Here is a 13,185-nt window from a genome sequence, read left to right on the forward strand (position 1 = left end):
AGCAGCTGTGTGGAACAGGGTTTAACTGGGGAGCAGAAGGAAGGAACAGGGTTTAACAGTGGAGAGCAGGGAAGGAGAAGCTGTGTGGAGCAGGGTTTAACTGGGGAGCAGAGGAGCAGCTCTGTAGAACAGGGTTTAACTGGGGAGCAGCTGTGTGGAACAGGGTTTAACTGGGGAGCAGAAGGAAGGAACAGGGTTTAACAGTGGAGAGCAGGGAAGGAGAAGCTGTGTGGAGCAGGGTTTAACTGGGGAGCAGAGGAGCAGCTCTGTAGAACAGGGTTTAACTGGGGAGCAGCTGTGTGGAACAGGGTTTAACTGGGGAGCAGAAGGAAGGAGCAGCTGTGTGGAACAGGGTTTAACTGGGGAGCAGAAGGAAGGAGCAGCTGTGTGGAACAGGGTTTAACTGGGGAGCAGAAGGAAGGAGCAGCTGTGTGGAACAGGGTTTAACTGGGGAGCAGAAGGAAGGAGCAGCTGTGTGGAACAGGGTTTAACTGGGGAGCAGAAGGAAGGAGCAGCTGTGTGGAACAGGGTTTAACTGGGGAGCAGAAGGAAGGAGCAGCTGTGTGGAACAGGGTTTAACTGGGGAGCAGAAGGAAGGAGCAGCTGTGTGGAACAGGGTTTAACTGGGGAGCAGAAGGAAGGAGCAGCTGTGTGGAACAGGGTTTAACTGGGGAGCAGAAGGAAGGAGCAGCTGTGTGGAACAGGGTTTAACTGGGGAGCAGAAGGAAGGAGCAGCTGTGTGGAACAGGGTTTAACTGGGGAGCAGAAGGAAGGAGCAGCTGTGTGGAACAGGGTTTAACTGGGGAGCAGAAGGAAGGAGCAGCTGTGTGGAACAGGGTTTAACTGGGGAGCAGAAGGAAGGAGCAGCTGTGTGGAACAGGGTTTAACTGGGGAGCAGAAGGAAGGAGCAGCTGTGTGGAACAGGGTTTAACTGGGGAGCAGCTCGGTGGAACACGGTTTGACAGGGAAGGAGAAGCTGGGTGTTAAACCCTGTATGGAGCAGGGTCTAACAGAGGTGCAGCTCTGTGGAACACGGTTTAACAGGAGATCAGAGGGAAGGAGAAGCTGTGTGTTAAATCCTCTGTGGGACAGGGGAGAGCAGGGAAGGAGCAGAGAGAAGGAGCAGCTGTGTGGAGCAGGGTTTAACTGGGGAGAACGGGGAAGGAGCAGCTGTGTGTTAAACCCTGTGGAGAACAGGGTCTAACAGGGAAGCAGCTCTGTGGAGCAGGGTTTAAGAGGGAAAAGGAGCAGCTCTGTGGAACAGGGTCTAATTGGGGAGAACGGGGAAGGAGCAGCTGTGTGGAACAGGGTTTAACTGGGGAGAACAAGGAAAGAGAAGCTGGGTGTTAAACTCTGTATGGAGCAGGGTTTAACAGAGGAGCAGCTCTGTGGAACAGGGTTTAACAGGAGATCAGAGGGAAGGAGAAGCTGTGTGTTAAACCCTGTGTAGAACAGCGTCTAACAGAGGAGCAGCTGTGTGGAACAGGGTTTAACTGGGGAGAACAGGGAAGGAGCAGCTGGGTGTATAGAACAGGGTTTAACTGGGGAGCAGCTGTGTAGAACAGGGTTTAACAGGCTTTAACAGGGAAGCAGCTGTTTGGAGCAGGGTCTAACAGGTAGGGCAGGTCTGGGGAAAGGGCCCCGTGAGCTCCTTCCCACCTGCAGCCCTGATCAAACACCTCGGCGGGCGGCCCGGGGGCAGCCGTGATGTAATCGCAGCAACCCCAAACAATCGGGCCTTTCAGGGCCCGATAACAATCCCAACAGTATGGAAGGGCTGCCATGCAAGAATACACATGCACATTCTCCACTGCGGGGAACTGAGAGCCCGAGTGAAAAGGGGCTTGTTAAGAATATGTAGCCTGCTTTCATAATCACTCCCTCAAAGAATAGGCCCTTGAAAACAAGGCTTTAGGCTTATAGAAGGCTTTCTGTGCCTTGACCTTGCAAATATGCAGAGATGCCAACTTTTTTTTTTTTTGCAAGTGAACTTGGAGTTTCTCAGCGTGGTGCCGGAGCAGTTGGCAGCAGAGGGGGGTAGGAGCTCCAGCCCGGGATGTTCCGGGGGGACACGGAGCTGTTCCATGGGGGAACCCCACCAGCAGGGCATGGATTCACGTTTTCTTCCCCAAAACTGGGCTCTGCTGCATGGCAGGATGAGCCAAAGCCAGGGCAGAGCTCTGGGGGTTCTGTGACCGGGTTTGGGGCAGTTCTGGAGGACGTGGCTGCCACCACCCTGATTTTACAGACGGGGAAACTGAGGCAGAGCTGGGAAAGGCAACACATCCAGTGCGTGTTGGGTCCTTGGCGCTTCCAAGGACAGCGAGGCCGTTGTAGCCACGTGGAGGAGTCACCCAGGTGACATTTCTGTGACATTCCCGTGCTGGTGACAGAGCCTGGGGACACTGTGGCACATCCCCAGGCAGAGTCTGGTGGGATTCTCCCTGGATGTGGGACCAGCTGAGGTTTGTAGGTTGGGGATGAGCTGCGGGTTGTCCAGCTGGACCCAGCTGCCCCATCCACAGAATCCCAGGATCACCGAGGTTGGAAAAGCTCTCCAAGGTCACGCAGCCCAACCTGTGCCTGATCCCCACCTTGTCACCAGCCCAGAGCACCGAGTGCCACATCCTTGGGCACCTGCGGGGGTGGCAAAAATCCGAGCAGATGGGATCTGAGTCCCCCACCTTTGTACCCCTTACCCCGCCTTTCTTCTCCTCCTCTCTTTGGAGACCCCAAACCCTTCACCCCACGGGTTTTCGTGTTGGCTCGTGGCCGTGTCCCCCGTGTCCCCCGTGTCCCCCGGGGCCGGGCCGTGGCTCTGTGCTGTGCTTTTAACAATGTATTCCCTCGCAGCAGCGGCCGGGGGAAGCCTTCCAAGAATCCGCACCTATTGCCGTCAAAAGGCGCCTTTGTTCCCCTGGACACAATGACACAATGCGGCTTTGATTGCTCCTGCTCGCCCCGGGGCTGCTGCGGGGGAAGGTGTGAGCTGAGCCCGCCCTGGGGATGGGAGTGTCCCTGGGATGGAGTGTCCCTGGGATTGGAGTGTCCCTGGGGATGGAGTGTCCCTTGGGATGGAGTGTCCCTTGGGATGGAATGTGCCTTGGGATGGAGTGTCCCCTGGGATGGAGTGTCCCTGGGATGGAGTGTCCCTTGGGATGGCATGTCTCTTGGGATGGAGTGTCCCTGGGATGGAGTATTCCTCAGGATGGGAATATCCCTTCGGATGGAGTATCCCTCGGGATGGGATATCTCTTGGGATGCCGTGTCCCTTGGGATGGGATGTCCTTTGGGATGGGAATGTCCCTGGGGATAGGATATCCCTTGGAACTGAGTATCCCTTGAAATGGAGTATCCCTCGGGATGGGATATCTCTTGGGATGCCGTGTCCCTTGGGATGGGATGTCCTTTGGGATGGGAATGTCCCTGGGGATAGGATATCCCTTGGAACTGAGTATCCCTTGGGATGGAGTGTCCTTTGGGATGGAGTAGCCCTCGGGATGGGACTATCTCTTGGGACAGGATATCCCTTGGGACGTAGTATCCCTTGAGATGGAGTATCCCTTGGGTTGTGCTATCCCTTGGGATGGAGCATCCTTTGGGACTGAGTATCCCATAGGATGGGATATCCCTCAGAATGGGAGTGTCCCTCGGGATGGAGTATCCCTTGGGATGGGATATCCCTGGGGACAGGATATCCCTTGGCATGGAGTATCCCTCAGGATGGGAATGTTCCTTGGCATGGAGTATCGTTTGGGATGGAGTATCCCTTGGGACGGGAGTATCCTTTGGGATGGGGTATCCCTGGAGATGGGCTATCCCTTGGGATGGGCTATCCTTTGGAATGGGAGTATCCTTTGGAATGGGAGTATCCCTTGGGATGGGGTATCCCTTGGGACTGAGTATCCCTTGGGTATGCTCTCATCTCCAGGACAGTCCCATCCCTATGGGATATCCCTTGGGATGGGTTTGTTTGCAGCACTGCGGGTGAATCCCTTTTCCTTCTCCTGGCCGGAACAGGGGTGGCCCTTTTGGGGTGGTGACCCGAGGAAGGCATTAGGAATGTTCAGGTGTTCCCAGGCTGGCACGGAGCTCTCCTCGTGCCCGGGGGATCAGTGTCCTTGGGAAGGGCTCACCTGGCCCTGGGATGTCCCTGGTGGGGCTCACCTGGCCCTGGGATGTCCCTGGAGGGAGGGAACGTGTGGTCCCTGGGGATTGGGGCCTGCTGAGCAGATCCCTGTGGGAGCAGGGCGGGTCTGGGGGCCAGGAGGTGTCACTGGGGACGTTCCCAGCGTGGTGCTGGGCCCAGCAGGTCCCTCCTGCCCCAAGGGGCTCCACGAGCAGGGCCAGAGGTGTCTCTGGTGGCCTCTGCTCTGGTCTGTCCCACACTGAGGCTGCACCTTGGGAACACCCTGGGAACACCCACATTTCCTGGGAAAAGGGATCAAATCCTGCCCTGGGCTGGGCATCCATTGCAGCCCCAGCTGTAGGGCTGGGACTGGTTCCTGCTTTGGGAAGCCCAGGTGGATTGTCCAGCGGTTGTTCCTGGTTTTGGGGAGCCTGGTTTTGGGGAATTCTTGGTTTTGGGGAGCCTGGGTTATTCCTGGTTTGGTTGTTCCTCATTTTGGGAAACCCACATGGATTGTCCTTGGGTTATTCCTGGTTTTGGGGAGCCTGGTTTTGGGGAGTTGGGAAGCCCAAAGCCCACATGGATTGTCCTGGCGTTGTTCCTGGTTTTGGGAAGCCTGGATGGGTTGTCCTGGGGGTGTTCCTGGTTTTGGGGAGTTCCTGGTTTTGGGAAGCCCACATGGATTGCCCTGGGGTTGTTCCTGGTTTTGGGGAGCCTGGGTGGGTTGTCCTGAGGTTATTCCTGGTTTTGGAGAGCCTGGTTTTGGGGAGTTCTTGGTTTTGGGGAGCCCACATGGATTGTCCTGGGGTTATTCCTGGTTTTGGGGATTTCCTGGTTTTGGGAAACCCACATGGATTGTCCTTGGGTTATTCCTGGTTTTGGGGAGTTCCTGGTTTTGGGAAGCCCACATGGATTGTCCCAGGGTTGTTCTGGTTTTGGAGAGCCTGGGTGGGTTGTCCTGGGGTTGTTCCTGGCTTTGAGAAACCCAGTTGGATTGTCCTGGAGTTATTCCTGGTTTTGGGGAGTTCCTGGTTTTGGGAAGCCCACATGGATTGCCCTGGGGGGTGTGTGGGAAGGAGAGCAGGAAGAGGGCAGGGCCAAACCCCTGATGGGCTCCTCCCGGCTCTCCCCCCGCTCCATCCCTTCCTCCTGCCCCTCGGGGTCAGCGTGGGGGTCCCAATTCCCGGTGGGATCGGGATGGGGGGGAGCTCCCCACCCTTCCCACACAGACCCCGCCATTCACAGCTCCCTCCCGGCTCGTTTGTCGTGGCCAGGAGCAGCAATAGCTGCTTTGTGCTGAGCCAGGGAAGGAGGAGGAAAAAAACCACCCCAGAGCCCAGACAGCGGCTGCAGTGTTTTGCAGCAGGGATGGTTCTCCCCCTCCGTGCTCCCTGTCTTTGCTGGAATAATGTTTGTGATTGTACTGGCCTGTCGTGCCCGGGGAAGCCCAGAGCCTCTCCCCCTTCCCCTCCCCTCCTCTGTAAACCCTGGGAGAAGTTTACACAGCCCTGAGAGGTTTTTTCTCACCGGGCTTATTTTACTCATAGGAAACGAGGGGGGCAGCTGTTGGCAGAGCAGGAGCTGAGCTGGGAGAGGCTCTGGGATCTCTCTGGAGACCCCTCAGAGCCCAACACCTCCCTGCTGGGGAGGTCCCACTCTTGGTGTCCCCCAGTGCCACCAACAGAGCCCAGCAAAGCTGCAGAGAGGCTCCCAGGGATGTGTGGGGAGCCTGGGGAGCCCTGCTTGGTGCCTGAAACGTTCCCCCAAAATCCCAAACCCCTGCAGAGCTGCAAGGGAGGGAGGCGGATGTGCCAGCCAAACCCAACAGGAGCTGCCCAGGGAGTGGTGAGGACAAAATCCTTCCCTGGCAGGGTGGGCAGGCCCTGGGATGGGATTGCCAGAGCAGCTGGGGCTGCCCCTGGATCCCTGGCAGTGCCCAAGGCCAGGCTGGGCAGGGCTGGGAGCACCTGGGATAGCTGGAGGTGTCCCTGCCGTGCCAAGGGGGTGGAATGGGATGGGATTTAAAATCCCTTTCCCACCCAAAGCATTCCGGGATTCTGGGATTCCCTGACTGATGCGCAGCCCTGCTTCTCCCCGCTGCTGAGTGTGACCCTGGAAGTTCCAAGGGTTCCCTTTCCATGGGATGCAAGGTGGTGGGAAAGAGGGAAAGCAAAAAAAAAAAGAGAGAAAGTAAAAATAGAGGAAAAGCAAAAATAGAGGAAAAGCAAAAATAGAGGAAAAGCAAAAAAGAGGGAAAGCAAGAAAAAGAGGGAAAGCAAAAAAGAGGGAAAGCAAAAAAAGAAGGAAAGTAAAAAAGAGGGGAAGCAAAAAAAGAGAGAAAGCAAGAAGAGAGGGGAAGCAAGAAAAGGGGAAAGCTAAAAAAGAGAGAAAGCAAAAAAAGAGGGAAAGCAAAAAAAGAGGAAAAGCAAAAAAGAGGGAAAGCAAAAAAAAGAAGAAAAGCAAAAAAAGAGGGAAAGCAAAAAAAGAAGGAAAGCAAGAAAAGAGGGAAAGCGAAGCCCTGTGGCTGTTGGGGTCCCTCTGGCAAAGCCCCCAGGAGGGAGGAACCTCAAACCTGGGCTGCTCCAGTGCCAGCCCTGGGAATGCTGCAGCTCCCGGGAATCCTCGGGCTGGAATCCCTCCAGGACCCTCCCAGGACAAGTCTCCTCTCCTCCTTCTGCTCCCTGCTGCTCCATGGGCTGGTGCTGGAAGCTCTGCAGCTGTTGGGGGATGGAATTTGCTGGGATCCTGTTAAATTTGGGCACCGGGGCTGGGAGCTCTTGCACTGAATCCCCAGTCACGTCCCTTTTTCCCAGCAGCCTATCCCAGGCTGAGCTTTGCCCCCAACGTAAACAAATTGATATATTTGTGCTTTTTTTAGGAATTTAGCCATTGGGATTGGGATCCAGAACTTCCCAGAGGGCCTGGCTGTCAGCCTGCCCCTGCGTGGCGCTGGGTTTTCCACCTGGAAAGCTTTCTGGTGAGCTCTGCTCCAGGGAAAGGAGCCTCCTCCAGCAGCCCCTCCTGCCTCTGATCCCCCCACCCCTGTGCAGCTCCACTGGGGATGGAGCCCTTGGGATGGGATTGCTCGGGATCCGCTGTGTTCCCTCTGGTGCTGGGGGTGCTGCAGCTCTCCAGCACTGCCCTGCTCCTTCCACAGCCTCCAGGCTCAGATCCCAGCCCCTGGATCCCGGGGATGCATCCCTGATCAACCATCACATGCCAGGGGATGCTGGAGGGATGCATCCCTGATCCCAGCAATCACCACATCCCAGGGGATGCATCCCTGGTCCCAACCATCACCACATCCCAGGGATCAATCCCTGATCCCAGCAATCATCACATGCCAGGGCTGAATCCCTGATCCCAGCAATCACCACATCCCAGGGATCATATTATTATTTAATTTTTACTTCATCTCACTTTTCTTTCCCTTCAGGCTGCATTTCAACCCCACTTCTCTTTTTTCCCCTTCTCCCTGAGGTGCAAAAGCCAAGGGCACAAACCCTGGGAGCTGGGGCTGCCTTCCTGCCCCTGCCCTGCTCTGGGTGATGCATGGAGGGCAGCGGTCCAGGGATCAATCCCTGATCCCAACCATCACCACATTCCAGGGGATGAATCCCTGATCCCAGCAATCACCACATCCCATGATCCCTGAATCCCATGCCCTGAATCCCTGATCCCAACAATCACCACATCCCATGTCAGTGCTGTGCTGAGCTCCAGATCCTGCACTCCTTTATTATTATTATTATTATTATTATTATTATTATTATTATTATTATTATTATTATTATTATTATTATTTAATTTTTACGTCACCTCACTTTTCTTTCCCTTCAGGCTGCATTTCAACCCCACTTCTCTTTTTTCCCCTTCTCCCTGAGGTGCAAAAGCCAAGGGCACAAACCCTGGGAGCTGGGGCTGCCTTCCTGCCCCTGCCCTGCTCTGGGTGATGCATGGAGGGCGGCGGAGGCTCCCAAACTGCTCCAAAAGTTTTGTTTTCCTTTCCTCCCACCCACCTCCTTCAGTGCTGGGACTTGCAGCAGGATTGCTGCTGCTGGGAAGGGATTTCCCATGGTCCAGAGGGGTGGGAAAGAAAAGGAGTGGGCAGGACGTGGCTTTATCCTGCCTGAGGCTGGGGCCAGGTGTCCTCTTTGGGACTGAGCTGTGCTGATTGGAAACGTTCCCTCTGCCTGGGAGCTGGATCCCCAAATCCCACAGAGCTGCTGGGGGCAGGAATTAGATCCTGCCTGGAAAATTTAGCTGGGAAATTGTCAAAACTGTAATGTCCTGTTCCCATAATGCAGGTGCCTTGCCCAGGTGTGGCAGTGTCTGACCCTTCCAGGGCGCCGGGAATGGGGCGCAGCGGGGATGGGGAGACGTGAGCCCCCTGATCCCTTTGGGATGGCTGGGCCAGCCCCGCTGCAGCTCTCCAGGGATGTTGTGGCTGTTCTTCTGGCAGGTATGGGCAGCTGAGTGGGATGGTGGAGCCCCTGGCCGGGCTCCTGGGCGCCTTGGCCGTGGTGCTGGCGGAGCCGCTCCTGCCCTACGCGCTGGGGTTCGCTGCTGGAGCCATGGTCTACGTGGTGATGGACGACATCATTCCCGAGGCACAGACCAGGTGAGACCCCCCTCACCTGTGGGAGGGTCCCAGTTACCCCTGGGAACAAGGAGGGTCCGTGGCAAAGGGGGAGTTTGGGAGCAGAGGGGATTTAAACACCCAGGCAAGGCTGCAAAGTGGAGATGGGCTCTGGATGGAGGGGCTGGGAATCCTCCAGGGAGCAAACTGAGAGAAAAGGGGAAAGTTATCCCATGGAGATGGGGTTTGGGATCCTGGGGGGGTCAGGATGCAGCCAAAGGATTGCTGTGCTCCCTCCCCATGCCAGGGAATGGCCCCCGTGGGCAGGGGGGCTCGGGAGCATCGGGGCTGGGATGGGACAGGAGCAGCACTCCCCGCTCCAGCATTCCCCGCTCCAACATTCCCTGCTCCAGCATTCCCCGCTCCAGCATTCCCCTCTCCCTGCAGCGGCAACGGGAAGTTGGCATCCTGGACCTCCATCCTGGGCTTTGTGGTGATGATGTCCCTGGATGTGGGGCTGGGCTAGGGCAGAGCTGCATTCCCAGGAGGACACAGCAGAGCCCCGCGCCGCGGGACCGGAGCCGCACACGCCTTGGCCCGGGACTGGATCTGTACATAGAATTTTGGGATCTGGTTTGGTGTTGATTTCCTCTGATTTTGTATCTCCCCCTCCCCTCTGAGTTCCTGGCGATGGTTTCCAAGCACAAATACGGGTGGGTCCTCCCAGATCCTGGTTTGGTTTTCCTCCTGGGAGGGGCGTTGGATGACGCTGGGCTGGTTTCTCCAGGGAAAGGCATTTGGGATTTTGATCCTCTCTGTTCTGTCAGAGGTTGGGAATTCCCTGTCCCGTGTGGAGGCTGGTCTGGGGTCTTGAAATGGAGTAATCTCCTTATGGAGTGTGGAATTGCACCCTTTTTTGGGAAGGTTGAAGGCATTAGGACTGTGATGAGCCATGGGATCTCAGGTCCTCCACATCCTGCTGCTCCTCAGGAACACTGCAGGGAATTGGTTTGGATGCATGGAGGTAGTCCAGGCAAATAAAGGTGAATTTTCTTGGGATCTCTGCAAGAGGGAAATGTCATTTTTTTCCTAAATGTGTCTCAGAGGAGCACTGCTCCAATGTGCTGTGTCCAATTCTCCGGGGTTTTCTATGGGAATAAAACCCCAGGAAAGGAGGATTTGAGTTCTCCAGGCAATTCCATGTGGAGGTGTCTGGGCTTCCCAAGGGATTCTGGATTTCAGCTGCTGCTTCCAGCGATCAGAACTCCCTGGAGGGCCAAGCCAGGGTTCTCCTGCTCACCCTTCCCCTGCAGGAAGGGCAGGAGCATTCCGGGATGAATGGATTAATTAACCCCTCAGGATGAATTAATTATCCCACTGGAGAGCCACAACCATGCATGGCCATTCCTGCCTCTTCTCCTGATGCTTCCCACGCATTTCTTGTGGAATGGCTCCTCCTGAGCAGTGAGGATTGATCCTCAGCCCTGGGTTGAGCAGGCTGAGGGGTGACTCCTGCCCATCCCCGTGCCCAGGCTTGGGAGGATGCTGCGAATCCCAGCTCCCCCTCGCTCCGATCTCCAGCACACAGGGCTTCCCTAAACCCTCCTGTGGGATCACCTGGCTGCTCCTGCTGCTCAGTCCCTCTGGAATTGGGGCTGCCATGTCCTGGATCCCCCTTTGGTCCCACCGGAGCCAAAGGGAACGGGCTGGAATAAACTGAGCTCTCCATTTGGTTCAGTCCTTGGTTGTTTTTTTTTTTGGATAGATTTCCTTTGTGTGTCCCGCTGGATGATCCAAAGCTCCTGTTTGCTGATGGATTTGACCTTTTAACTGTGATTGCTTTCAATAAATGGGAAATGGAGTTTGCACCGAGTCGTTTCCACGCCATAAATCCACGGATTGGATCCTCCTCCCTCCACTCTGCTGGGTTTCCTTCCTCCAGCCTCACTGTTCCTGGCTTTCCAAGGTCCTCTCTTGGCTGGGAAGGCTTCCTTGGGGATGGAAAAGCTTCCTTGGCGATGGAAAAGCTTCCTTGGGGCTGGGAAAAGAAGGGAAAAGCCAAGGAGAGGCAGTTTCACCCTGGGTGTGCATCCCTGGAACTGTGGGGCTGAGCTGGGTCCCTCCAGGCACAGGGGAAATTCGGGAATTCAGCCTTTAGCAGGATAAGCAGGGGGTGTCAGGCCCTTCTCTTGGAAAAGGTGAGAGCTGTCCCTGCGTGCCAGGGCAGGACAGGGAAGGGATCTGCCACAGCCCTTGCAGAGCCCCATTCCCACTGCTCTCCCTAATTCCACCCACACTGGAGGCTCTGGAAAGCTCTGATCCCTCTGCTTCCAGCTCAAAAACCTTCAAATCCTCTGGGATGTCCACGGCTTGGGGCTCTCCAGCCTGCCAGGGATGTTTCCTGCTTTAATTCCTGGCGTGTGGTGCCAGCGGGTACAAAAAAAACCAAACCCATTAGAGAGGTGGAGGCAGCCTTGTAATCAGATTTCTGGGAGATAATGCCACAAAAAGCATTTCATCCTGCCTGGATGCAGCCAGGCCAGATGGGGATGGAGCCCTGGGAAGGAGCAGGCAGAAATCCCAGAGGAAAATCCCTTTTTTTCTGTTTGTTCCCTGGAAGAAAATGAAATGATCTCCCCATTCTTTGGTGTGAGGGGAAGCTGCCACAGGGCCTGAAGTTCCATTTCTGTGGACAAGAAATGGCCATGGAAAAGTGGAATTTGGGAGCAGAGGGGATAGAAAGAGCCAGCCAGGGCCTGGGACAGGGAGAGGTGCTCTGGGGGAAGTTATCCCATGGCTGGAGAGGGATTTGGGATCCTGGGAGACTCAGCCTTTGGAGGGGTTTGAAATGTCCTGTGAGCTGCTCACAAGCAAAATATCAAATTTTAGCTGGGGATCTCTCCCTCCTCCCACTAATTTTTCAGTAAAACCTTTAGATTCCTGAGTTTGGTCTTAAAATCATGATAAAATCTTGCAGTGGTTGGAGGGAAACCTAAACTGTGACCCCTCTCCAGCTAAAACTTTAAACCCTCCAAATAAATATTTTCTCTTTTCTTTTCTTTTTTCTTTTCTTTTCTTTTCTTTTCTTTTCTTTTCTTTTCTTTTCTTTTCTTTTCTTTTTTCTTTTCTCTTCTCTTCTCTTCTCTTCTCTTCTCTTCTCTTCTCTTCTCTCTCTCCTCTCTTTTACTTTTCCTTTTTTCTTTTTTCTTTTTTTCTTTTTTTCTTTTTTCTTTTTTCTTTTTTCTTTTTTCTTTTTTCTTTTTTCTTTTTTCTTTTTTTTTTCTTTTTTCTTTTTTTCTTTTTTCTTTTTTCTTTTTTCTTTTTTTCTTTTTTTCTTTTTTCTTTTTTTCTTTTTTCTTTTTTTCTTTTTTCTTTCCTTCTCTTTTTCCACCCCAATCCCCCAGCCTGTATCTGTGGCCTCTTTGCTGCTGTTTTTTGGATGTTTCGGGGTTTTCCAAGCCCTGCTGATGAACGGGGTGACCAGAGAATGGGAAAATAAAGGGAAAACAAAGGGGAATCCCCCAGTTCCTCCCAGCCCCGGGGGTGGCTGTGCTTGGCACTGGAGGTGCTCTGCTGCTGCCTGTGCACGAGCTGCTGCTCCCAGGGCTTGGCCAAGCACCGTGGCTGTGGAAAAGCCCAGGAATGCAGGGCTGGGTGCATTCTCCTGCTTTTATTCGGGGTTTTTTTGGCGTTTCAGAGGCCAAACCATGGAGGTGCTGCCTGGGACAGGCACCATCGGTGCCTGCTGAGGAGGCAGTGGAGGAATCCCAAGGGAAGCTCCTCTGGAGCCAGGAGGGATGAGCTGGGCTTGGTCTGAAATTGATCCCAAGTGGAGGATGGAGAGGCTGCTGATAGCTGGGCCTGTGTTCATCCAGGGATTCATGGGTGTGCAATGCCCAGCTCTGTCTTCTCCTTCTCCTTCTCCTTCTCCTTCTCCTTCTCCTTCTCCTTCTCCTTCTCCTTCTCCTTCTCCTTCTCCTTCTCCCTTCCCTTCCCTTCCCTTCCCTTCCCTTCCCTTCCCTTCCCTTCCCTTCCCTTTTTTATTTCCCTTTTCCTTTCCTTTCCTTCCCTTTTCCCTTCCAGGTCCAGGGTGGGATTATTGGGGTGTCTGGGCAGAGGTTGGACTGGATGATTCCTGTGATGGTCCCTGTAGGGCTGGATGTTCCCTGTAGGGCTGGATGATCCCCGTGAAGGTCCCTATGGGGCTGGATGTCCCCTGTGGGGCGGGATGCCCCCCGTGTCCCTCCCAGCTGCCCCCGGTGCTCCCCAGCAGCCGCGGTGACTCAGGGCACAGGAACGGCTCCCGGGGATGCCAGGAACGAGCGGGGCCGGGCGGCCCGTGCCGTGCCGGGGGCTGGGAAGGCGCAGGCGGCTGCGGTTTGCAGGGCAGGGCGGGGACACCAACCCCGAGCGAGGCTTTGCACGCAAAGGGAACAATAATCCCATTATGAGCCCCGCGGCGAGCGAGCGCGGCCGG

The 13,185-nt window shown here is 55.1% G+C and overlaps 1 protein-coding gene across 1 annotated transcript in view; it reads left to right on the plus strand.

Annotated features, from left to right (window-relative positions):
- LOC102042103 (zinc transporter ZIP11) overlaps positions 1-10,574 on the plus strand; it is a gene marked incomplete at its 5' end in the record, with an annotated part of 18,365 nt that extends 7,791 nt beyond the window's left edge. The window contains 3 exons of the mRNA XM_031065226.1: positions 7,008-7,106; positions 8,592-8,750; positions 9,156-10,574. Of these exons, the coding sequence (XP_030921086.1) occupies positions 7,008-7,106; positions 8,592-8,750; positions 9,156-9,234 (337 nt within the window). The remainder of the gene's footprint in view (positions 1-7,007; positions 7,107-8,591; positions 8,751-9,155) is intronic.
- Positions 10,575-13,185: the final 2,611 nt, after the last annotated feature.

Source organism: Geospiza fortis, unplaced genomic scaffold (assembly GCF_000277835.1).
Source record: "Geospiza fortis unplaced genomic scaffold, GeoFor_1.0 scaffold358, whole genome shotgun sequence".
Lineage (NCBI taxonomy): Eukaryota > Metazoa > Chordata > Aves > Passeriformes > Thraupidae > Geospiza > Geospiza fortis.